Below are 26,967 nucleotides of genomic sequence, written 5' to 3'. Positions count from 1 at the left end.
ACCTAATAAACTTGATCTAGTTATTTCAGGTCAGTGCTGAGGATGTCACCTGGATTTTTCTAGCTGTGTAAGTAAAATGAGAGGCAAAACCTTACATAAGGAACAAATGTGACTTGGAGAAAACATAAAGGCTCAGAAGAGTCTTTTAAGCCAGTGAAGTATTCTCATATACAGAAATAGCTTCCAGGCAAAGGTCAAATTCAGAGAAGGGCACTAAGATTTCATTTCAAATCTGAGAAAGATGACAGTGCCTCAGAACATTTCAGATGCAAATGGCCTTCTATGAGTCTTAAAGGTATACTTTGAAGACCCTGTCCAAGGCTTCCAAGAATTTTAGGGAGGTCGTTCATCAGCCTCACAGGGAGGCCAACATAGAAGAGACTATTTCTAACAGACTTACAGGGGCTTTTGTGTAATCAAGTGGACCTACAAGCTCCACAGGTTTAAAAAATCCTATCAGCTTGGATAGGAATAATATAGAGACCTTGGAATCCCTAATTCCTACGGGAAAAAGGCAGCTTGAGAGCACTACTTAATGGCAATCATGAGCTACCTTTGTGGGAAAGGATGACTCAGAGGGCAGGACCAAGAGCCCCAGGGGTTATGCCTAAATCCTAGTCAAAGCAACACAAGACTGGCTGGGTTTACTCGGCAAAGATAAGTGACTGCTGTATGTCTCTCATTCTCATTCCCCCTTTAAAAAGGAAAGTCTAAAGCAGCAAGAATTTGGGACAAACAGGGAAGATTACTTCTAAGTTCATAGGTATTCAGACTGAGGAATGATACTTAAGGACCTTTACCTCATCCACACCTGGACCTGATTAGACGATGAGCTCCTAGACCCTGAGCTGTCACAATGGAGTTCTGGAAAAAGTATGACTTTATTTTGCATGTGAGAATGGTGTGAATTATTGTGGTCAAATAGGGGGCTGAAGAGAGCTCAACATCTTCCATCCCGTTTCTTTTTTTAAAAAACGTGACTAGGTGTGAAGTTTATGCTCCTGCCTTGAGGCAGGTTTACAAAAAATGCTTTGGGACTTCTGAGGTAAGGTCAGGAAAAAAAAGGCAAGTTTCTGAAACGCTTGCTGCACTCACTCAAGAGCCCTAATGATGAAGTAAACAGTCTAATGGCCTTGAGCACAACATGCTGTGGGGAGCCCACACTCTACCCAGAGACACAGCAAGGTCCTGAAGCTAAGAGAAGCCTGGCTAGGCCTCAGCCCAGCTGCCTGCTGTTTCCATTCCATCCAGCACCTGACTGCAAACCTCAGAGACCCAGAGTCAATTACTCAGCTGAATCCTTCCTTAAATTCTGACACAGAAAAACTGAGACAATGAATTGTTGCTGTTTTAGGCCACAAAGTTTGGGGATGATTTGCAGCAGTAACTAACTGAAATACTGTTTCTGGTGGAAATGTAATACAATTAAGTGTAATTTAGATGAGATCACAATTTCACTTTCCATTCACCTGAACCAGAAACAAACATTACGTCAACAATGAAGAAAATACAGTATACCAAATTTTTATTCCCCTGGAATTTGCAAATTTTTCAAACACCACTTTTTCAGGGCATTGGGCTATTCACTGTATGTTGCTTTATTTGAGTCACATTCTTTGTATTATAATTAAATATTCAGATAGATGACTTTATTTCCTATCCCTACAAAACTCTTATGATTGTACTTAAGAAGAGGGCAACCCACTCCAGTATTCTTGCCTGGAGAATCCCATGGGCAGGAGCCTGGCAGGCTCCAGTCCATAGGATTGCAGAGTCAGACACGACTGAAGCAATTTAGCACACAGGCAGACTAGAAACAATAAGACCATAAAATCAATGGAGATACACGTTCCTTTATATTTTATTTACCATAAACACTAAGAGAATACAGCAAACACTGGAGAAAGGCGTTTTAATAATTTTGATGTAAAGTTTAACACTTAAAATTATGCTTGCTCCCCCCCCACCCCAATTCAACATGCAGGTATCATTTATTTCCAGATGCAGTGATTGTAGAGCATTACATTCTCTTGAAAGTTTTATAACAGAGTATCCTTGTCCTGTAACTTAAAACAATTTCATAAACTATGTATAATCATGGTGTAATAACATCATTCAAAGAGTTTCCCAAATGACTATATTCACACAATATTAATATTAAAGTCTTGAGTTTTTAAAACATCATCTCAATAAGCCAAACCACAAAAACCCATGTTCTAGTTTTAAATGTGTTTATGAAGACTGCTGCTGAGCTCAAAGCATGCAGATGTTCATGACCACCTAGATGAAGCTGGATACTGAAATTCCTTCAGTAGGTCCAATGATGCAATTTTTCACTCATCCCAAGTATCTCCATATTTGTTTACTTTGACTAGGAAAAAAGCACAAATAATTGATGATTCCAAATAGTAACAGGTGAAAGGAACTGTTTTATGTTTGCTATTATTATGACTTAAATTATGTTTCTCATTTGAATAAATGTACATGAGAGTCAAATTATAATTATAAAAAGGGGCTGGCTAGCCTTTTGTGAACTGGAGGTTTGACATAAATACAGTATCAAGACATTTACATATGTATTTGATCTCTAAAACAACCTGATAAAGTAAATATAACCCCCGTTCTAAGGAAAACAGATTAGTAACTTGCCCAAGGTACAAGCCTAATAAAATAGGTAGAACTGAAACGTGAACACAGGTCTATTTAGGTCCAAAGCCTGGGTACCTTTACAACTTTACCATCTAAAGTAAGCATGGTATACATTACAGGATGCACAACAGTTACCAGTAAATGAAAAATAAAACAATAATGAATATTTGAATGCCATTTTCCACAGAAATCTCAGATTAGATTAATTTAATCTCTCTTAGGAGATTAATACCAGTACAAGGAGGAAATGCTTTCCAGTATTTTTGTATTTTATGTGATATTATATTTTGAAATATGTTCTTCTATCTTCTCTACTCTTACTTTTTAGCCTCTCTTCTACACAGCCATCATCTGTGAATTATAACTCTTCAGAAGACCCAAGTATTCACAACAATGTAAAGAAGCAGTTATCAAAGTATAAGGGGATTCCCTTCCTCAAGACTTTTTCAGTGAAGTCTTTAAAGTCAAAATTATTTCATTATTACACTAAGACATTGTTCTGCTTTTCCCCCTTGCTCTTCTTCCCTTATGTGTAGAAGGCAGTTTTCACGGAGCTACATGATGTGTGGGGACATCACTGCTGACAGCTAACTGAAAATATGCTTAGATGTTTAAAATTTCTGCCATAATTTCTAACTAGCTAAAATAACAACGAATATAATCCACATAAACAAAAGCTGAGAATTTTTAAATCACACTTTCTGACCTAGTGAATCTACATTGTACTGTTAAATTTCTAAGTTCTAGAACAAAAATCACAAACTGTTCGTAACTTTTTTCTTTAAATTATATAAAGCGCAAAAAAAAAGCTTTCTTTTTACAAAGAAAAACAGTTCACATCACTGTATCACGAAACACAACTTCAAAACTGTTCACAGCCAAAAGCACCAATGTCCAAATCCAGCAAATATCACTCATCTACCATGTTATCTTTTCTTGGTTTTTAGCACTAGAAGGCCCAACCAAAACACAACATTTCTGACATATCAAACAATGGCACTATGCTATGCAGACACACAGCAGAGCAGATTACAAAAATGAGAAGAATACTACCGCCTGCCCTCATGGAGCTTACAGTCTAAATTCTCAAATTAATTAGAAGATCAGAGTACCAGTGAATCTTCACATATTACAGAGTAATAACTACTAAATACATAAGGCTTATGTTTTACGACAAACATTAACAAGTACTGCTGATTACAAATCTATTTTAAAGCTGTAAAGAACATCAATAATATGACAGAGGTGGATCACTGTTGTAAAATAGGATTAAATGAAACAATTACTACCGATTAGAAATAAAACTAGCTCTAAAGGAATGATCATAATAAAAAATACTAAGTGTTTTTTATGTATTTTTGCATTCTCTGTGGTATACTCTCAAGAAGGTACAAAGGACATTTCTGTTCCTTTAATTTTTAAAATAGTAAATAAAAAACCTTGAAACAATGATATATCCTCTAAAATTCCTGAAGAAAGATACTACAAAATTTTATACTGAAACAGCTACAAAGCCCTATTCAAAATGCCCTCTTGTTACTGACAAATCTTTGGTGTCAGAAAATTTACTCTGGGTTATGCGCAGCTGCTCCAAAAAGTCTTAAATCATGGTATTAAAAATCTCTATGTATTAATTAATTATAGAGTAAAGTACTGTTTAGGGGCTTCCCTGGCAGCTGAGTGGTAAAGAATTCACCTGCTAATGTAAGAGATATGGGTTCAGTCCCTGGGTCAGGAAGATCCACAGGAGGAAATGGCAACCTACTCCAGTATTCTTCCTGGGAGCCTGGTGGGCTATAGGACATGGGGTCGCAACTGAGCAACTATGCACAAAGTACTGTTAAAAGTCAAACTCCCTATTTGGAAATGCCCTAAAACTAGTTCATAAGCATGTAACTCTTTCAATTTCATAGACATACAAGACCATCATTTTATTACTCAATCAGGATTCTGTGATCCTGCCAAAAGTGGCATTATCAATCCAATCTGGTTTTATGCAGTAGATACATCATTTTAAAAAATGTTGTCAATTCCCAAGGTGGCTTCTCATACAATCAAATGTTTGTATAATTTCTACATTAAAAATTTAGTCTTACTGTTTTAAGCCATACTATTTGGACTTCATTATTTTCTAACATAAAATGGCTTTTGGAACACTAAAAAAGGAAGAACTGATAACTATTAATAGTTACCATCTTAAAAAATGTTATTTTGGTTAATTGCTTGAGGCATTAAATCACACGTTAGTATAATTAAACTAGTGCTGCAGTTTCTAATTCTAAAGAGTAAAGTGATTCAGACTAGACTATCATACCTTCTTTTTTTGGCATTCTTTCCTGCATAGGCCTGACTGAGGGGTCAGTCTTATGTGTTAAAGTAACTTCATATGACTCTCTGTTCTTATTCCTTAATTCCTCATATGTAATATTTTTTCTTTTAGGACTTTCTTCAATGTTGGGATCAGGTCCTAAAACAACAAACAGTTAATAAATGGTGATAAAAGGATTTGAATAAATCTAAAGCAACTAAAGTTTACAAATGCTTCTTACCTACTAAAAAATTAAAGTGAAGGATCAGATTATTACCAGTATTCCAAAGGTTCTGTATTTTCCCCAAGGTAATTATAAAACCAAAATCTACTTCCTCTTACGCTTTCAAGCTTATATTTCTAAAGTTAAAAAAATATTTTTTTAAACTACCCATGGCCAGAAGAAGAATGGATATAATATATACCAGCACAATTCACTCATTAAAATACTAGTGTTGCTCTAAACTGGGAGGTTATTCATACAGTTTATATAATTAAAGAGAAATATATTCTACTAGCGACAATTGAACAAAACTTGACATGGTGTAGATTCAGTAATAGTTCCATAGTTAAATGTTACTGTATCCAGCCTATATATATACAAACAACTCCAGCAATTAAAAAACATTTATGTTTTCTTATATTTCAATAATACTTGAAAATGGCTATTGAAAGGTATAAAATATAGTCTTTAACCACAGGAAGCATCATTTTGATTTAGGTCTAATGGATGCAATACTGAGGCAGAAAAAAGTAGCAACTTTTACCTGGGGAACCAGCATTTATTCTCTCTCTCTCCCAAAGAAAGTCAAAGTATGAAAACATTTTATCAATGAGTCAAACACTGATATAAAAATAAGGAAATGGTTAGGTGACAGGACTAAATTTTGAATATAGTTTATAAAATATATAGTTAGCAAGCAAAGCCAGATAACATTTTTTAAAAGTCAATTAATGCTTACAGTGAACTATCTAACTTACAAAATCTAACAAACCACTCCCCATATAATATTTTTCAGAGGTTTTTAATGAGACATAGAAATTAGGTATATCATTATAATAATATAACCATATGAATTAAAATAATTGTTTTAAAACAGTTTTTATAAATGGTACTATTTTGAAAGTCAATAGTAAGGTCCCAGCGAATACTCACATTTTTCAAAGCAACATAACTATTCATTGAATATATTCAACTACAATCTTTTACCATAAAGTATACTTGCACTGATACAAAGCAGACAATTTAAATTTAGTTCTAGTATTATATACCATGGATAAAACCAAACTTTTCTTGCTTAAAGAAAAATATTAAAACTGTATACTGCATTTAAAAACACCTTGCATTTCATTAGTAATAAGTTATTGAATTCATTTCCTTTCAGCATAAATGATATTTTTTAAATTCTGAAGGAGACAGCTTATACTAGATGAGTAGTTAGGAACCCTAGATTCTCATTCCCACTCTGACAACATTTAATGAATGTCCTTGGGCAAATCACTAAGCTTCTTTGAGTCTTGGTTTTCTCAACTATGAAATATGGAAGTTTGAACTAGATGATCTTCGCTAAAGTTCCTTCCAGGTCTAACACATTTTCTTATCAAAAAGAAAGACACTTCATTGTTCTGAAATTCTGCAATGAATAATGAAAACACGAATCAGACAGAAAATAGGGATAATTTCTTTCACTTGTAAAAGCCAAATGAAAATATCTTGCACTGTGTAGGGAGCAAGACTTACAGTAAAGAGCTGGAAGGAACAGGAAAATGTAAAAAAGCACTGATTTAAATCTAACTGTAATAAACTTATTGTAGTTTCATAACAACTATGAAAGAATGCTTTCTACTCTGAGAGATTAATAACTTTCAATTCCTGTTAAGAGAAAGCAGAGGACAAATAGGACTTAAACAAAAAGGGAGGATGTCCTGGTAAGGGAGGACTCCAGGAAAGCAAAGGAGGCCACTGTGGGCTCACGTGGGGAACTAAAGTGGCAATCTTGACTTGGGGGGCAGGGGTAAGACAGCAGAGCATGACGGATGGATGGCTACAGTGGAGGACTTAAAATACATGAAAGTTTGGTCCTTGCTGTAGTCTGTGGGCAGATACCAAAGGGCGTTTTGTTTTTACTGGCAAAGAAATTATGTAACATGGAATGAAATTTTCTAATGCAAATGCAAGGAAAGGTGCAAGACACAGCAAGGGAAGACTTGGTACACGGCTAGAACAGAAGTAGAATAGATTTGAATTTGGGAGACTGGAGAAATGGGAGACTCTGTGAGACAGCTGACTGTGGAGATAAAACGATGACTTTAACCATTCTCTCCTATGCTGCTGATCTCTTTTCCTCTCTCACTAATCAGGTGTCTCATGTCCAGCCACTAAGGGGGGAAAACAGGTGAGAATTAAAAGACTTTCAAACTTTCCTGATGATCCAGTACAGCACATGGGTTTGATCCCTGGTCAGAGAACTAAAACTCCACACGTTGTACAGTACAGTCAAAAAATAAGACTTAAGAATCTCTTCAGTTATCTCAACCCTTTAACTTCACTTTCTCCTATTTCTTTTGAAAAGTTAAATACTCACCCCCCCCACCCCCACCACTGACTCTTGCTCTGAGACAGTGCTGTCCAATACAATTTTCTATAATGATGAGAATGTTCTCTACACAGTCCAACACAGTAGCCAGTAGCACATATGGCTACTGAGCAACTGAAATGCTACCAAAGCAACTGAGGAACTGAATTTTCAATTTGTCTTAATTTTAATGAATTTAAACAGCCACATATAGCAAATGGCTATTTTATATCCTGACCAACCTATAACCCTTTCTGCACCATCTGGAACCTTACTTGATCTATAATCAACACCTCTCTTTCCACTCTATACCTTCTGTCCTTTTAACATATTCATACATAGAGAATAAAATCTGTTCTGTCTAAAAAGAAATGAAGGCCCCAATGTCCTTTTAACCTTGTTTGCTCCCCACAGGTAGTAGCTTATTGTATTTATTCCAAAGTACGTGTTTTCAAATTCTCTGAGGTCCACAATCCCGTCTCCAAACCCTTGGGAGTCAGAAATGCTTCAAAAATCAGAGTTTTAGATTTTAGAAAAAAACATTACCGTATATATCCCTTATCACTTAATGTCCATTGAAGTAGTGATGAATAAGCAAACACAACATTCCTAAAACAAAATCTAGAAAAAATATTAAGATAAATAAAGATTATCAATATAGTTCTATCCAGCTGAAATCGGTTTGAGTTCAGGTCAGAATTTTATCACTAATTATTTAAAAACCTGTTCTTTTTTAAAAAATTTTGGATTTTAGGTAAGGAAATTACAAACTTACACTTTGTTTCCAATTCATCTTTCATGGCAAATTAGACTGAAGAAAGCAAGGAAGCAAGCTAGCTTACATTTGCTGACACTCTATTATTAATACTTTTCAGGCATTACCTCTCATTAGTTCATTTCATTCCCAAAGTTCTTTAAGAGAGGTATTATCATCTCAATTCAAGAGATCAAGAGACTGAAGGCACCACAAATTACTTGTCTAAAGACATATAGCTAGCAAATGTCAATCACGATTCATATGCAGGCCTTAATCCAAAGTTGATGTTGTTTCACTCACATCACGTGATCTTCAAAGCTAATATTCACACAAACTTCACAAAGCACTTTCACATGGATTTTCTCACTTGACAACAGTTCTGTAAAGCAGGTAATTTTTCTCACATTACAAAGAAGCTAAAAGAGCCTTTAAGACCACAGTAATAAATGAAATCTTTTAAAGACTCTTTCAAGGACCATTTATCATTTCATCTTTGCTATTTCACTAAACATGGTTAGCATTTTCAATTAATGGAGCATATTAATAATTTATTCTTATTTTTCTATATCTTCCAGCAGACTGAGAGAGTTTTTCAGGGCAAACAGCCAGCTCTTATTCATCTTTACTTCCATACCTAGCAGAGTACCTGATACCTACTGGACCTCAAAAAGTGTTGAATGAATGAAGAATGAATTCAAATGAACAGATGAGCAAACAAACATGCTGAGTTTAGGCTGATAGTGGAATACAGAGGTGATATCCAGCTAAAAAGGTCATCAAATAAAGTTTATACATACGTTGGACCATAAAAGCTGAAATTCATTTCAAGAGAAGTTTCTACCTTGGGCAATATGATCAGTAATACCAGTTGGAGTAGATTCATTCAAAGAAGCACTGAATGGAATTGGCTCATAATGAGGAAGCATCTCTTTTTCTAAGTTGTCTGCTGCTGGGGATGTTGCAAAAGATGAATGACCACTCACATTTGAGTCATATTTTGACCTCTGAGAATAGTGCCTACAAAATAAAATCATATTGTATAAAGAAACAGGGTTACTGTCTATGCCTTATTTAAAGAAGTGTGTTACGATACAAAAACTTAAGTCATTTTCTAAAGGAATAATACAATGTTAGTATAGTTATTTAAAACAGTAAAATAAAGTCTGTTTTTGCCACAAAAACAAAAATATGTTCTAACCCACTTATACAACTAAAAAATTGTCTCTCTTAACATAGAGAAGAGAAAATATATTCCCATTTTTCTATTATTAGGCTTCAGAGATCCTTTTAATGTGTTTAAAGTTCTTGGAAAGAAAAAGTACCTCAGATCAGAAAATGTGTCCATTTCTCACATTAACTTGGAAGTTACTTCCACAGGGAGTAGTCCATATTTACACGATTTTGCTGAAGCAAATATAAATGACAGCAGTTCTCATGGGGTTTCTGTTGCTTGCCATTTGTGACAGGACAATTTATCTACCGAATCTACTTAATTACCTTATTATTTATCTACCTCTCAAGACAGATTCACTTATCTGTACTTATAAAATTCTAAACAACAGGATTAAAAAGTTGAAATCTGTCAAGAGATGAGACTGATAATATTTGGCAATTAAAAAAAATAAGAGTATAGTCAGCAAACGAGTTTGCCAAATTAAAATCTCTCATTCTTGGACATGAACTCCCAATAGGATGCAACTCTTTATTTTAAACTAAACAAATCTTGTTTTTACTTTTAAAAATAAAACTAGCTTTAGCTTGCCACAAAATGGCAAGTTTCCAGTGGTCCTTCAGTAAGGCAATGTTTCATGCACTCAACTACATCAGTATCTAGTTACAAGTTTTTTTTTAGCTAAAATGAAAGCCTTTATAAAGATCTGAACGGCCTACCCAGTTGGTGAAGATCGTCGTGCCTGTCCTGATCGTAAAGCTTCTCCGAGAGGGGAATTCTCAAGATTCTTGAACTTCTCCTGGCAAGTTTTCACATAGGAAAGCTTTCCAGCAAAGTATCCCATGATGCAAGCAACTTATTTGTAAAAATAAACAAAAAGTGTAACTCAATGTGCCTCTTTAGACAAAAATCTTTTATAAAAGAACACTTCAAAAAAATGTAGTTCTAAATATGTCTCTGCTGTGGAAAAACAGATTTCCTGAAATACTGGTAAAAGTACTACACTGAGTTGCATTAAGAGTTCACAGAAAGATTCAGTGGATATAATTCACTTTCACAAAATTAAGTTAAAAATTATGTGAAACAAATCCCTTAAAATGATAAATTATGAAGTGCTACCTAAGCATGTCTACTGTTTTATCTTTCCAATACAGAAGACAGAATACCCTGGAAAGATTCATAAAAAGCTTCAGGCACTCTCTTTAAGGGCAATTTACTATTTTTTATTAACCATATCATAAAATGTAAAGAAACTATACTTATAAATGCTATTATGTTTATTTACTAATTGCAAATTAGGGTTTTTTAAAAATTACACTTAATTTTAAATATTCTTTGATTAATCAGAATAGCTGAACTTTCTTTCCTCATAGACCAAGATAACTTATTTTCAAATATTATATTTTTACAAAATAATTTAAAACTAATGGTTTTAGACATTATAAAAACAGGGGAAAATGCCTCTTTCAACTAACTCATGGTTTTTAATGCCAACAATAAAATGCCACAATGATTTATCAAAACAAATAACCAAATAACTGTTATTAGTAAGATAGAACATTTGTAAAAGCTATTTATTTTACTTAGGCAAAAAAGCTAAGAGAATTAGTATTGTTCATACTTACATATAAGTTTAGGAATGGAACCATATTTGGGATGACTTGAAAGGATTCCTAAAGATAAAACAGTAAATATTTCTGAGCAACACTGTTACATTTACATAATAAAGATGTTTTTTATTTTTTATTGCAAGGAAAGAAGTTTATGCTAACAGTGTAAGAACGGTACAGAAATTATGGTCAATAATACAAAGAAAATAATTCTGCTAGTCACATACTTCTGCTGGTCTTTTATAATGTGAGACAAAAGTAGTTGTAAGTTTAGCAGTACAGCATAAAGCAAGATGTATATATTTCTCAGTGGCTTTGAGCAACCCACAAAGACATAAGGAAAAATTAGTACAGACTACCTTTATATATTATCTGACAGCATTAGCTCTTTCCAGAATACCAAAGCAGCCTGAAGCTATTCAAAAGAGAATTCAACATCAAGAGAAATATGAAGAAATCAAGATTCTAATCTATCAGAATGGATGAATTCAGCAAGATCACTTGATACAGGTAAATATACAAAAATAACACAAAAACAAAAAATACACATCTCTATGAATCAGGAACAAACAAACAAAAAAACCCAATAAAAAAGGATACTACTACAGCACCAAAACCCATCAAAGACCCAAAAACAAATCTAATAAAAAATTAGAAAGATTCTGAAAACTACAAAATTTCCTAAGGGAAATGAAAGCTAAGTAAATGGAGAAACACACCATGTTCATGAAGTCAAAGATTAAATAAAGATGGTAATTCCTCATAAACATCTATATATTCAACGCAACCCCAATTAAAAGCTAAGAAAGTTTTTTCCCCAAACTGAAAAGCTTATTCTAATATTCATGTGGGAACACAAACGGTCAAGAAAAATCATGGCAATATTGAAGAATACCACAATGGAGAACTAGCTATCACCAGATATCAAGATCCATGATAAAGCTATACTAATTAAGATAATGTGTTATAAGTACAAGAACACATAAACTGATCAAATTCAGAAACAGACCCACAAATACAGTCACTTGATTTATAACAGAGGCAACAACACTGCATTGCAGTGAACAAAGACTAGTCTTCAAAATATAGTGCTGGGCCCACGAATCCATACGGGGGAGACATGTACCTTGATCCTACCTCATATAATGTTCAAAAGTAATTCAGGATGACTCAAAAATAAAAGTATGAAAAGACAAAACAGGGAATTCCCTAGCATCCCGGTGGTTAAGGCTTTGGGCTTTCACTGGCAAGGGCCTCAGTTCAATCCCTGGTCAGTGAACTAAGACGTGTGACAAAATAAATAAATACAATAAAGCTTACAGAAAAAGCACAAGAGTCTTCATGTCCTTATACCAGATAAATATCCTGAAGAGACTACAGAAAGCCCTTCTTATAAGAAGAGATCTGATAAACACACGAGATCAACTTCATTAACCACAAGGGAGATGCAAATTAAACTACGATGCAATCACTATCGTGTTCACTAACAACGGCTAAACTTCAAAAGACACAGAAGTAGCATGTGTTGGTGATAGTGACACAAACAGAAATTAATGAACTGATAGTAGGAGTGTAAATTGGTCTAAACAGTTTGGAGAGTTCAGAAAGTATCTACTAGAATTGAACCTGGACATAATCTATGACCAAGCAAAACGTCTACAAAGAGACATGGAGTTCATGGCAGAACCATTTGCAATGTCAAAACTGGAAACTGCACAATCATCAATATACAAAAGGATGGACAGACTGGTATGATATATTCACATAGCAAAAAACTACATGCAATGAGTGTATATAATTTACAACTACATGCAACAATGTGAATGAATCTAGTGACATGCTGGTAAACAAGCTCTCCAAATAAAAGGGTCTGATTTGTAATGTTAGTTGATTTCTGTGGTGTAAATACTTGCCCTATGACCAATTTCAAGCTACCAATGTTTTAAAAATTGGTTTGTCAAGTTCCTAAAATTTTTAACAATTAGCCCTCTGGAGCTGGTAAAAGCCAGTTTGGGCATACTACTGGATGAATCTCACAATGCTGAAAGACGGTACATAAAAGATTGTATCATGTATATGTAATTTTGCCATTTAATTTTATATAAAATGAACTGAGATGATGAGAAAAGGGAGGACTGTAACAGTATCTACATTTACACAAAAATATTGTTTCTTTATTCTGTCAGCAAATACCTATAAACCACCTATATTACACAGGCACTACATTCTAGGAAATAGGAATATAACAGTAAAGAGACATTATCTTTAACCTCACAGAGCTTTAGTCTACAGAGCAAATGAAGACAAACAGAATATAGTGTAATGGTTGCTATTCATCCACTCAAATACGGACACAGATTGGAGATAACTGCAGGTTCAGTTCCAGACCAGTGTAATAAAGCAAATCACACAAATGTACTGGTTTCTCACTGCATATTAAAATTCATGTTTATACTATGTTGAAGTCTATTAAATGTGCAATAGTATTATGTCTAAAAAACAATGTACATACCTTAACTGAAAAAAAAATACTTTGTGCTTAAAAATGCTAACCACCTGAGCCTCCAGCAAGCTATAATCTTTGTAACAGCAACATCAAAGAGCACTGATTACAGATCACCATGACAAATATAATGAAAAAGTTTGAATTACTGCAAGAATTACCAAGATACGACAGAGACACACAAGTGAACAGCTACTTTCAAAAAAAATGGTATTGATAAGACTTGCTCTATGCAGCTTGTCACAAATTTTCAATCTGTAAAAAAACAAAAGTATCTGTAAAGCACAATAAAATGAATTATTCTTGTATTTTAGTGTCTACTGCATGCACTATGCCCTGTCAACTGCCAAAAAAGAGTCCATATTTTAAAGGGAAGTAGCAAGAATGGAGACAAATACAATTACTGAGATTAACGCAATAGTCTTACCAACAAATGATACATGATAATTCATGGGAGTGCAGATGAAAATAGATAGCTTACAGAAATACTTAAGAGCTAGACTACAGAATGGACAGTTGTTGGACAAAGCAGGTAAGGAATAGAAGTGAAAAATGTCTGTATCCTGGCTAGAGAGTGATGCCACTCAGACTCGGGGAGAATGGAGGAATTAATTTATGGAGAAGTGAATTCAGCTTGGGACTGAACTTGAGTTCAATTTGAGGAGCCTGTAAAAGGGCCATTCATGTGGAGATGTGCAGAACGTGGTTCTGGAGCCGATTACCTAGACTCAAGATAATTATGAGGATTTAGAGCAATAAATGGTCACTAAACTTCCCATCATTGTTGGATAGTACATGGACTAAAAATTCAAAGGCAAAGTAAAACTTAACACAATGAGGGAAAAAACCCACACTAAGAACGTAGGCACTAAGAGGTTGTGGGGTTTTGTCTTCAATGCTACATACCCAGAACAGTATATAGTGCATATCAGACATTCAAAAAACATGAAAAAATGGAGAAGTTGCCTGCAATAGGAGAAAAACCAGAAGAAAGTGCTATAATTGAAGCCAAGAGAAGAGAACATTTTAAGAAGGACTGGTTACAAAGTTGTGTAGTGGTCATGAAGAAAACCTGTCTATCAAATTCAAGCAACAAAAAGGTTGCACTGGTATGTTTTAGTACATGTCAGATTATATACATAATCTGTGACATATACTGCAGTAGGTCAAAAGATAAAGTGAAGTGCTCATTCGTGAAGTCTGGCTTCAAATTCAAGACAACGAGGAGCAGCTGTAAAAGGATAAAAAAGATTTTTTCTTTTTTATGTTCTGAAGTTAGAAATGATCTGAGCTTATTTAAATGTTTTGATTTAAAAGAATGACTAGAGCAGGAGCAGCCAAGACTACGTAGAGTATGACAAACTGGATTAAAAATCATACACGTGGATAAAATCATACACAAAATGTTAGGCATTTTGATTAAATGCAAAATGCTTTGCTGGATTCGAATTCCTTTCCTAAAGTCTCTCTCAATATTTTTTTTGAGATTGACTTTTTCATTAGAATACCTCACCCTCCAAAAACAAGACCCCAATACAATTTCAACAATAATAAAAAGCCCTCAATTCTGGGAGATAATTATATGGGTGACATATCACTCAATATTCTTTTCTGTATTTTTTACTCAAAGTATCAAAGTCCCAACAACAAACTCTGACAAAGGTATAAAGGTGACATGACATGCTCAATAGAAAATGTTATTCTACAAATTAGATAAGTCATTTTCAACAATTCATCCTTTTTAAAAAATGGATTACTAAATCCCACTGAAAAGCTCCAAGCCCAGTCAGTCACTATGAAAAACTATAAAGATGCTGAAGATGGTTGTTGCTCATGGTATGACTTCTGCAAACAAAACCAGAGGCATAAATCACCATTAATTTCAAGTCAAATAATCACCAAACAGTAACCAGAAGTCCAAGATGATTTGGGCTGCAAAAATAATCTGTCATTTCAGTACTAGGTCCTAAGATTTTCAGTGGTAACTATGTAAGAACCATCCTATGAAGATGTGTGTTCAACTACAAAAAGGGAATTTCTGTCTGTGGTTTGGTTATATGTATGATTACCTACAAGGCATTCCCAAACAGGCAAAAGCCCAGCAAGTGTCATTTTATTGTTGAAAACATAAGGTCCAAGTGAGTAGGTGCAATCTGATTCTCCCAGCCTTTACCACTTGTGTCTTACCTTCAAGCTGTCCAAAGTCTCCTACTCTACGGAAGCCCCAAAGTTCCAAAATTTTGCTTTGCTTTCTTTTTTTTCTTTTCAAAATTACCATTTCTCTTGGTTCTACCTTAGCTATACATTTTCATTCTTCCCTTCATGATTTTGCCACTCTTAGCCATGTCAGTGGCCTGACTGTCCCCCCCAGCTGTCATGGTTATCATTCTGACAACCAGGTCCCTCCTTCCTGAGATACTCTTACATTTCCTTTAATCTAAATCCTACCCATCTTCAAAACCTTCATTACAGTAGCCCTACAAAGATCTTTCTTCTTTGAAAACCTATAGCTCTTGGAGTGTCTCCCACAAAACTTAGAAGCTTATTTAATTATATTCTCTATTTGCTTCGACTTTGTATTCACAACTTTGTATTCATTCTGTTTTCCTTACATGAACCACCAGCTGTTATTACTTTTTCTTTTCTATAATCCACCCCACCCCATGTCTAGCTCCAATCATTAGTTAAATGACTGACAGAACTCAGATAAATAAAATGGGTAGCATAATAATAGACACTATAATTTCTCCATTGCTCAATTTTTCCTTAAAATTAATGAAACCAAAATGTCTGTTTCACATTATAGAAACAACCCTAGTCTATAAAACAACTCTGAAAGACAAGTAAGAGTATATGTATCTTGATTCATTTGCTTTTAAAAAATTCCTGTCTAGTGAGGTTCTTTGGAAATTCTTGAAATAAAAACAAAATTTTACCTCAAAAACTCCTCCCATTTCCCTACAAAACTACTTTTCTCAACTAGTTGTGTCAATACTACTAAGTATTTCATACTGCTAATATGAAAAGGCTATATATTCCTATCATAGTAACATCTTGGAAGGAGCTTGTTGACTATCCTTTTCTGGAACTCTTCTAATTCCAAGAAGACAGTTCAAAAAATAAATGTAATGAATATTTCTACTGTTTACACAACTAAATTTAAAGATGTAGAGACTGATATAGTTAATACCTACCTAAACGCAACTATTCTTTCCAAGTAGCATATTTTACTATGTAATTCAAATTTTTCATTTATTTTACTATATGCTGAAGCTGAAACTCCAATACTTTGGCCACCTCATGCGAAGAGTTGACTCACTGGAAAAGACCCTGATGCTGGGGTGGATTGGGGGTAGGAGAAGGGGACGACAGAGGATGAGATAGCTGGATGGCATCACCGACTTGATGGACATGAGTTTGAGTGAACTCCGGGAGTTGGCGATAGACAGGGAGGCCTGGCGTGCTGTGATTCATGGGGTTGCAAAGAGTCAGACATGACTGAGTGACTGAACTGAACTGAACTGAACACAATATCTATGTATTTTCTTTTTGCTCTGGTTATTGAGAGACTGCCAACTTCACTATTTAAACCAACAGAATCTGGACAAGGAAGACCTCCATTCCCCCATTATAAGACAAAGCTGGTTTAGGAAGCTAGGTAGAGAATTCAGGCTTTTAACCAATACACAAGATTCAGCTGGAGCCTTAACTCAGACTCTTGATTCAGTAGGCCTGGGATGGGGCCATGAATATGCATTTCTAACAAGCTCCTAGGTGATGAGTTATATGGATGGTCTACCTACCTAAGCCAGGTTTATTTCTCTACCTTCCTGTAAACCACCACTGGCTTTTAATTACTTTCTTGTTCTTATAGTGTTAATACACTACAGTGCAGGAGGACATCAAATTCTCAAACTTGACATTTAACTCTGGATTCATGGAGATATATCTCTTCTGATGTAGAAATTTTAATGATAATTTTTAATATGATACATCACCATATGTTCCCTATCTAAAGATGAGAAAAACAGAACATAAAAACATGATATCCAATGTGCTAAACAAATTCAAAGTTTAAAATATTTACCTTTACTGATCAATCCTTGAGTAATCAACATACTTGTTGCAGCCAAAGGTACAGCTATAGGGGGAAAAAGAATTTGTCAACATCAATAAAAGGAAAAGATTTTGTCTGAGTTCATTAGGATAAATAGATGTATATCAGTAAAACCAGCTAGAAGTACACTGCAATTAAGATCTTCAAAAGAGATTGCTCCACTTTTAAAAGCTGTGCTATATATACTCAGGAAAACATAAAAAACATTTTAAATTTAAGAAAATGTAACAAATTATTAAACATAATTTCAGAACCACCCAGATTTAGGCTCTAAAATAGCCATTCACTGGTATCATCAATTAAAACAACACAGTAATAGTGATCAAAAGTTACCTCTGAAGTTGAAGGGGGAAAAAAATTACTGATGAGGTAGGCAAGACATATATTACAAACTGCAAAATTCCATGTACCATGTTAAGTGCTTTCAGCACATTATCTCATTTAATTTCTACCACATCTTTATAAGCTACATATTACTATTGCCCTTTTAAAGATAAGGAAACTGAAGCTTAGAGACATTGAGTAATTTGTTCAAGATCATACAGCCACTTCAATGGCAGATTCCAGATTCCAGTGAATTCTGATGCCAGATATCAAGTTTTTAAGATCTGTATTACAGAGTGAACCAATACACAAGATACACTACTTGCCCAAAATCATATGGTGATTGGTACAATTAGAAAGCATATATTTTAAATACCAATGCTTTCTCTTAAACCAGGGAATTCTGTAAAACTCAATGAAAATATGACTGACATACATATGCATATTAATGCTGAGTGAAAAATCCAAAACTCTCATAATCTCAAACAGGCTCATAATTTATGAAGCCAGTCTTCTATACCCAAACTGCCCCAAAGAATTTCGATGTTAAGTCTGTATCTCTTTCCCAGTTAGGCAGTGTGCAGGAAAGATTTAACATGGCAGCCCGGAGACTACTTTCCTTACAAAGGCTTGCTTTCAAGATTGGTCCTTCCCTTATATCTGGGAGGTTGACAGGTAAACCGATATAAAACTTTACCTGGATGATAAGTGGCTCACTATGCACAAACTACTTGCACAAATACTGTTCATACCAAACACCTCCTTTCCTTCGGGGAGTCTGGAATTTTGTTACCTGCTAGGCTGAGGGAGCCTATGTGACCAAATCCCAATAAAAACTGTGGGTGCTAAGTCTGTGATATGTTACTACAACATGCAACTGGAGAAATTTAGTACATTCCGTGTGTGTGACTATTTGGAGAGGACTCAGAAGCTTTGTCTCTGAATTTCACCCACTCCTTTACCTTTGCTGATTTTCCTTTGTATCCCTTCTGCTGTAAACTATTTTACATTGCAATAGCTACATATGGCTGCCGCACTGGAGACTGAAGTTCCTGACTAGGGGTTGGGTACTGGTCTGTAAAGAGTCATGTGGTAAATACTTTAGGTATTGTCCGCCACACAGTCTTTGCCCCAACTAGGAATTTTAAAACAAAAGCACTGAGATAAACAAATGAATACACCTATGTTCTAATAAAACTTTATGAATGCGAAAATAGGAATTCCAGGTAAATTTTATGTGTAATGAAAAATTCTTCTGCTTTTTTTCAACTATTCAAAAATGTGAAAGTCACCCTTAGCTCACAGCCATACAAAAACAGATTTGGCCCTTGGGTTACAGCCTGCTCAACTACGGTCTAGAATATATATGGGCAATTTAAGAACCAAAGTCATTAAGCATTTGAATTATTAAAATATTCATGATTAAAATCCATAATGCTGGAATAGGGCATTAGCTTTGCCATCAGACACAATCTGCAAAAACTCTAAGGCTTAAATCCTTGCTCTATTACTTACTAATGGATTTTACCTCAGCTGGAAAAATGATCTAACGTTGGTTGGTTAGAATGCCTTCATATATTATTTAAGGTTTTTCAAAGGATATTCCTTTAAAATTACAGCATCAGTACAATTTGCAATCACTTTCTCCTTCAGCTTGGTTCAAGAATTGCAACTTGAAGCACTGAAGAATCATTAAGGATAAAAGGCAATGAGTTAGTTGGCCATCTCTACAAAGGACAATTTCCCCATTTTGCTTTCTTTTTAGGCCAAGATGGCATAATGTAAAGAGCAACAGTTTGGTTAATGAGATTCTAGTATTAGTTCTGCCATTCACCACTGTCTATCTTTCCATAAATCTTCTAACTTCTTTTTATACTGTAAAGGGTAATCGAGTAGAACTAAGGTCTCTTTCCAACTCATGCATTCTGTTACAGAAAAAAAGAATGGAAAATTAAGAGACTTCAGGAATTTAGTCTTCATTCTAGTCAAAGTAAAGAACAAGTCATTTGCTCAAAGCAACCCAGATGGTTTGTGGTAGAATTTAGATCAAAATTCAAGTCTTCCAACTCCCAGGTCAGTGGTCTTTTCCCACTGCACTACTTGACTCCCACTCCAGAGTCTACTAAATGTTTCTTTAGGCGAATCAGTAAAACTGCTGACCAAATGCTACATTATGACCATGATCTCAATCATATTCAACACAAGAACCCCTAAAATTCCTTTTACTCTTTTCTTACACTAGCAAAATACTTCTCTAAACTCATAATCATTTTCAATTGAAACTTTTCATTCATCACAACAGCACTGACAGCCATTCAATATAACAGCTTAACACATAGTAAGTTAAACTGAATTAATCTCCTTCACAATCCCAGCAGATATGTTATTATTATCCCCACTTAACAGAGAAGGAAACTGAGGCATACAGAGATGAGGAAATTCTCCAACATCTCACAGCTAATATATGTTGGAGCTGTGACTTGAATCCAGACAGTCAGGTCTCAGAGTCTATGCTCTCTCTTACATAAATCATATACTATTTTATTCGAAAACCAATACAGATGTATGAAACATCATTCACAAAACCTATAAGATGCATGAAACAAATATGAATTCATACACTTTGCAGCAATTGCAGAGATTGAGAACTGCTGTAACATATAATACACATTAAACTAACCCTAGCATGTAGACTGTTACATTACCTGTATGTTTGTGCAGATGGAACTAGTTGTACACCTTCTTATTCTTCTAACCCATTCTGCACACTGCTAATGTTCCTTTAAAACAATAACGTTATCATCCCACTGGCCCAAGAACTCACAGGCATGTGCTAAGTTGTTTCAATCATGTCTGACTCTGCAATCCTATGGACTGTAGCCCGCCAGGATCCTCTGTCCATGGGATTCTCCAGGCAAGAATACTGGAGTGGGTCGCCATGTCGTCCCCCAGGGGATCTTCACAACCCGGAAATTGAACCTGCGTCTCTTATGTCTCCCGCATTGGCAGGCAGGTTCTTTATCACTAGCACCTCCTGGGAGGCCCCAAGAACTATTTCAAATCCTGAAAGATGATGCTGTTAAAGTGCTGCACTCAATATGCCAGCCAATTTGGAAAACTCAGCAGTGGCCACAGGACTGGAAAAGGTCAGTTTTCATCCCAATCCCAAAGAAAGGCAATGCCAAAGAATGCTCAAACTACCACACAATTGCACTCATCTCACATGCTAGTCAAGTAATGCTCAAAATTCTCCAAGCCACGCTTCAGCAATACGTGAACCGTGAACTTCCTGATGTTCAAGCTGGTTTTAGAAAAGGCAGAGGAACCAGAGATCAAATTGCCAACATCCAATGGATCATGGAAAAAGCAAGAGAATTCCAGAAAAACATCTATTTCTGCTTTATTGACTATGCCAAAGCCTTTGACTGTGTGGATCACAATCAATTGTGGAAAATTCTGAAAGAGATGGGAATACCAGACCACCTGACCTGCCTCTTGAGAAATCTGTATAAAGGTCAGGAAGCAACAGTTAGAACTGGACATGGAACAACAGACTGGTTCCAAACAGGAAAAGGAGTACATCAAGGCTGTGTACTGTCACCCTGCTTATTTAACTTCTATGCAGAGTACATCATGAGAAACGCTGGGCTGGAAGAAGCACAAGCTGGAATCAAGATTGCCAGGAGAAATATCAATAACCTCAGATATGCAGATGACACCACCCTTATGGCAGAAAGTGAAGAGGAACTCAAAAGCCTCTTGATGAAAGTGAAAGAGGAGAGTGAAAAAGTTGGCTTAAAGCTCAACATTCAGAAAACAAAGATCATGGTATCTGGTCCCATCACTTCATGGCAAATAGATGGGGAAACAGTGTCAGACGTTATTTTTTGGGGCTCCAAAATCACTGCAGATATTGACTGCAGCCATGAAATTAAAAGACACTTACTCCTTGGAAGGAAAGTTATGACCAACCTAGATAGCATACTGAAAAGCAGAGACATTACTTTGGCGCCTAAGGTCCGTCTAGTCAAGGCTATGGCTTTTCTTGTGGTCATGTATGGATGTGAGAGTTGGACTGTGAAGAAGGCTGAGCGCCGAAGAATTGATGCTTTTGAAGTGTGGTGTTGGAGAAGACTCTTGAGAGTCCCTTGCACTGCAAGGAGATCCAACCAGTCCATTCTGAAGATCAGCCCTGGGATTTCTTTGGAAGGAATGATGCTAAAGCTGAAACTCCAGTACTTTGGCCACCTCACGAGAAGAGTTGACTCATCGGGAAAGACTCTGATGCTGGGAGGGATTGGGGGCAGGAGGAGAAGGGGACAACAGAGGATGAGATGGCTGGATGGCATCACTGACTCGATGGACTTGAGTCTGAGTGAACTGCGGGAGTTGGTGATGGACAGGGAGGCCTGGCGTGCTGCAATTCATGGGGTCGCAAAGAGTCGGACACGACTGAGCGACTGAACTGAACTGAAATCAAACCTTTAACTTCTTGGTATTTTATTTATTTTCCACCCCCAACAAAACACCTCTGCTCCAATCCCTTCAGACTCAAGGCTCCAGAAGAGATCAAGTTACTAGAGAACCTGCCTTTGTTCATTTAAATGCTCCCCCACCATTTTTCATTTACCTGAGGTTCTATTGGTTGTTAAGCCTCATTTGTTTAATAAAGCCTTTTATAGCTAAATCAATTCCAACTAATTTATCCTTTTAATCCTATTGCTGTTATGCACTTAATCTTTCTCAAGGTGTCTCATGAGTTAGTTTTGTCTCAAGTACATCATAAAAGTACTTCAAGACAGACTGTCTCATAAAGCATATTCCAAGCACAGTACCTTACACACTATATGCACAAATACTAGGCTGACTGATAAAAATGTACATCCTTTTTAATTACTTGTCACCCCCTCCTTTTTCAAAATCCCACCTTGTTACTTTTTTTTTTTTGCTAGAATTACCTTATCTGAAAGGACTGCAGCTACCTCTTGAAGAAACAACATGGTTCTATTCAAAGGAAAATTATGTTCTGTGTTGCTTTCACCATTCTCTGTACTTAAAAAACAAAATCTTCACGTATAAGATCTCTAGTCAGAAATCAAGAGCTGTAGTGTAATAACACTTCACATCAATAAAACAGAAACTAACAAATTTTTATCCTATAGCGGTTAAAAGTTTAAGGGGCAGAATCATGAACTTGTTTCAGAGAGACATGGCTTTAAGTCCAGACACCATCGCTTACCAGCTGCGGAACACCAGATAGTATCTTTAATAGCTCTAAACCTCAATCTCTTCATCTGTAAAGTGAGGGTAATAGTTATCAACCTTACTGGGTTATTTTTATATAATCCATGTACACAGTAAATGCTATCACTATTGTCAACAAAAATACTTTACAATCTTGAAAAAAATTATTACTTTTAAATGCATACAATTCTGATCATTTCATGATGTATGCAAAGGTTAAATGACTATGGAGTACACTTGAAACTAACATCATACATCAACTATATTTCAATTTTAAATGCTTAATAAAATGTATACAACTTTCTTTCTTTAACAAACCTCTTTTAGCAATAACCATACCAAAGTTAAAAAGCTGCCCATTCTTTCTATGTGAAGTCATCATAATTTCAGATATTAAAGATCAAATTTTGTTGATTAGAAAATTTAACTTACATCTGAACCAGAAGCTTTCATCATTGCACTCTGCAAAGACTCTTCTTTCTTCCTCCGTTGGAATGTAATCAGCCCCTATGTCTTTTTACCAAGGAAAATCAGTAAAACGTTAAAACATCCATGAAGAAAAACTAAGTCTAAAAAATTACCTTAGTCTAAACATTAACAAAACATAATTTTTAAATAAAGTAATGGAATAAGTGGATTGTAAACTTTTAACAAACTTTGACTTCAAATATAAAGTTAGTGCCAATATTCTACCAGCTATGTAGTCAAGATTGGCTACAAAATGGGCTGGGTCTAGTGCAAAATTAAAATTTGGGTCCTTTGTTCAAATTACTAAGAATTTAAGGGTGCCAAGAGTAGACCATTAATGGGTCCATATGCAACCGCAAAGGTCACACAGCCATGAAGCCAGCCCAGTGGCTACTGTTATTCAAGGCAATGAAAATTTCTCTACATAAAAAATGCTTTTAATTATAAATAATTTAACTGATAGTTACGGGGAATTGGTCTTGGAACTTCTGCGTTTGGCTCTCGAAAATCAGCCCTCCCATTCATCTTTCCTGCATCAAAAACATTTATGAAAAGCATTAGAAATGACTGCAACTGTCCAAAATAAATCAAGATATAACGTAGTAAAATTATTAGTCTACATTGCAACCAGTCAACAAATATTTACAGAACACAAATACATCTAGAGTACTTGAAAAGTTGCCTAAAAAAGTCTCAAACCTATTAACTATTTTAGAACGATTCATTAGGTCCTGTAATTGAAGAACAGATGCTTTACAATTATTTATCAGCTGGTTATATCAAGATACAAAGGTTATCGATTTTAAAAAAGATTTTGTTTTCCTTCTGAAGCTGGTTTATTTCACATTATCCTGTGTTAAGATCCTCTCCAAAACATATTATTAAGATAATTCACCAAAATAGAGAAGGAAATCTCAAGTCATTTCTGGGTTACATTTTTAAAAAATGAAATAATCACCAGGAAACATATAATCTCTTCTACAAAACAGTACTTCCAAAAAAAAAAAAAAAAACTGAAATAACAAGGACGTCATTTTGTTCTCCCAGTGGTGGGAAGCTAACAGCACATTCGATTGTATCCTCTTTCCTCCCTCCCCAAATGGAGACCTAGAAAAATAAACGAGATACACAAAAGGCATAGCATTTCAAGAACATACACTTTATTATTATTTGTAACCCATGTCTCTGGATTTAAGAGATCAACAGATTTAGACAGCTACGTATTTTACACAATGTTCACATATAGTCTTTATTCTAATCTTAAAGACAATTTAAATGAAAACGGGAAACATCCCACGCGATGAGGATAGCAATTGGGACCCTTCCAAAATTCACTTATTCAGTAAGTCGTCACTGAGGGCCTTCTATTAATTCATGCCAACCTCTTGACTAGGGAAAAAGAATAAATAGAGTAAATCAATGCATGGATGGATAGAGATTCCTTAATAAACTACGTATATCCTCAAACAACCGTAAAAGAAAAAACCGAAAACCTCTTCTCACAACGGCATCCTACCTAGAAAGAGACTGTCAGGTTTGACAAAACTATTTTAATCTCTTGCTCCCAAAGAATAAAACCACCGTCGATTCCTGCACCCCATCCCCCACGCACTGCGTCTCCCACTTCCAACACCTACACACATCCGTCACCACCAATTTCTCCCATGCACACCCCCAGACGCGTTCCCTCACCAGCCCTGGTCACCGGCACCCAGGCGCCCGAGGCCCAAAGAGCGATCGGCCCACCCTCGCAGGCGGGAAAAATGGCGGCAGGCGAAGGGGAGCAGCCGGCCGCACAGAGATGGTGAGTGGGTAGGTGGGGGGCGGAACGGGGCTTTCTGCGTCATTTCACCCACCTACCGACGACGACGGCGGCGGGCGGTGGCGCGGCGAGCCCGCTAGACCAGGGACAAAAAGCCCGAAGGGGAGTCGGGTGAGGTGGAGGGGGGAGGGGAAGGCGGAAGGCGCGGGACTGCAGCGGGGTTGGGGGTGGGGAGCGGTCAACGACACGACCGCCAAGAAGTCACCCAGATACGGACTCAAAATGACCGCGACCCGGAAGCAGTGGTGACCTACGGAAGGAAATGACGTCAAGACCTCCCTGCGGAGTCTGAAGGCGAGCAGCCTAAGAATGGACGCGAACTCCTGCGTCGGCCGGCCTTGTCCGCCTTGGCTTGTTCCTGCAGCGTTCACCTCCACCGCCGGCCGCGGCGCTCACGAGCTGCACCGCGGCTGCGCATTCCACCTCTGCGGACCCGAGCCCCGCCCCCTCCTCCCTGCACCCCGCGGGAGGAGGCTAAGGTTTAGGCTGCTGGGACTCACCGATGTAATCTTCCAGTTGCTGGCCAGCAGGAACGTTCTGGAAGGCCTTTTATCCTCTGTTGAGAGTTGGCTATTTACCTTTCTCTGCTTTTAGGCTTTACATAGTGCACTTCTTCCTTTGGGCCTCTAGGCTAAGTAGTAGCAAATAATTATTAAATGTGCACTTGGCTGATACTTTTGAGCCTAACTTCTGTCTAGTTATAGAAACCTCAGGCAAGGTACATTCCAGCTCTCTCTCAACCTCAGGTTTTTCTCTGTTGAAAAATGGAAATACGACCTCATAGGGTTGTTGGGTTTAAAACGACACACTTAAACGAGGCCGTCCAAGTTCTCTAGTAATGCAAATTTGAGAGCGGCACTCATGACTTTTCAACCACCATTCATTCATTTCTTCACTATACAAATATTTGTTGAGAGCCAGCTACTGAAAGTTATTGGTGATTAGGTCAGGAATCAACAGTTAGAACTGGACATGGAACAACAGACTGGTTCCAAATAGGAAAAGGAGTATGTCAAGGCTGTATATTGTCACCCTGCTTTTTTAACTTATATGCAGAGTACATCATGAGAAACGCTGGGCTGGAGAAACAAGCTGGACTCAAGATTGCCGGGAGAAATATCAATAACCTCAGATATGCAGATGACACCACCGTTATGGCGGAAAGTGAAGAGGAACTCAAAAGCCTCTTGATGAAAGTGAAAGAGGAGAGTGAAAAAGTTGGCTTAAAGCTCAACATTCAGAAAACAAAGATCATGGCATCCTGTCCCATCACTTCATGGGAAATAGGTGGAGAAACAGTGGAAACAGTGTCGGACTTTATTTTGGGGGGCTCCAAAATCACTGCAGATGGTGATTGCAACCATGAAATTAAAATAGGCTTACTCCTTGGAAGAAAAGTTATGACCAACCTAGACAGC

The 26,967-nt window shown here is 36.4% G+C and overlaps 1 protein-coding gene across 3 annotated transcripts; it reads right to left on the bottom strand.

Moving 5' to 3' along the window:
• Positions 1-1,898: 1,898 nt before the first annotated feature.
• On the bottom strand, positions 1,899-25,731 carry OCIAD1 (OCIA domain containing 1). Of its 3 annotated transcripts, none has more exons than XM_052641933.1 (9): positions 25,584-25,731; positions 24,195-24,257; positions 23,692-23,772; positions 17,662-17,715; positions 11,087-11,134; positions 10,181-10,316; positions 9,132-9,307; positions 4,964-5,116; positions 1,899-2,371 (listed from the first exon to the last, which is right to left on the bottom strand). In XM_052641933.1, the coding sequence occupies exons 2-9, from the start codon at positions 24,250-24,252 to the stop codon at positions 2,334-2,336; spliced, it is 744 nt and encodes a 247-aa protein (XP_052497893.1). In that variant the 5' UTR covers positions 24,253-24,257; positions 25,584-25,731; the 3' UTR covers positions 1,899-2,333. The 3 variants fall into 3 exon arrangements, with proteins under 3 accessions (XP_052497893.1, XP_052497894.1, XP_052497892.1); XM_052641934.1 differs by having other exon boundaries at positions 25,588-25,727; XM_052641932.1 differs by lacking the exon at positions 25,584-25,731 and adding an exon at positions 25,420-25,548.
• Between the last annotated feature and the right edge of the window lie 1,236 nt (positions 25,732-26,967).

The sequence above is a fragment of the Budorcas taxicolor genome, chromosome 6 (genome assembly GCF_023091745.1).
Source record: "Budorcas taxicolor isolate Tak-1 chromosome 6, Takin1.1, whole genome shotgun sequence".
Taxonomy (NCBI): domain Eukaryota; kingdom Metazoa; phylum Chordata; class Mammalia; order Artiodactyla; family Bovidae; genus Budorcas; species Budorcas taxicolor.
The sequence above is the reverse complement of the archived record's forward strand: the minus strand, read 5'-3'. Positions and strand labels throughout refer to the sequence as shown.

Excerpts from the sequence above, each read along its gene's own strand:
- OCIAD1 (XM_052641933.1), bottom strand. The coding sequence starts at position 24,252 with ATGAATGGGAGGGCTGATTTTCGAGAGCCAAACGCAGAAGTTCCAAGA. Across the intron at positions 10,317-11,086 it reads TTCCATTCCTAAACTTATAT|TTGCTTGCATCATGGGATAC; the intron begins GTAAGTATGAAC and ends TTTACAAATAAG. Across the intron at positions 5,117-9,131 it reads TACTGATCATATTGCCCAAG|GACCTGATCCCAACATTGAA; the intron begins GTAGAAACTTCT and ends TTGTTGTTTTAG.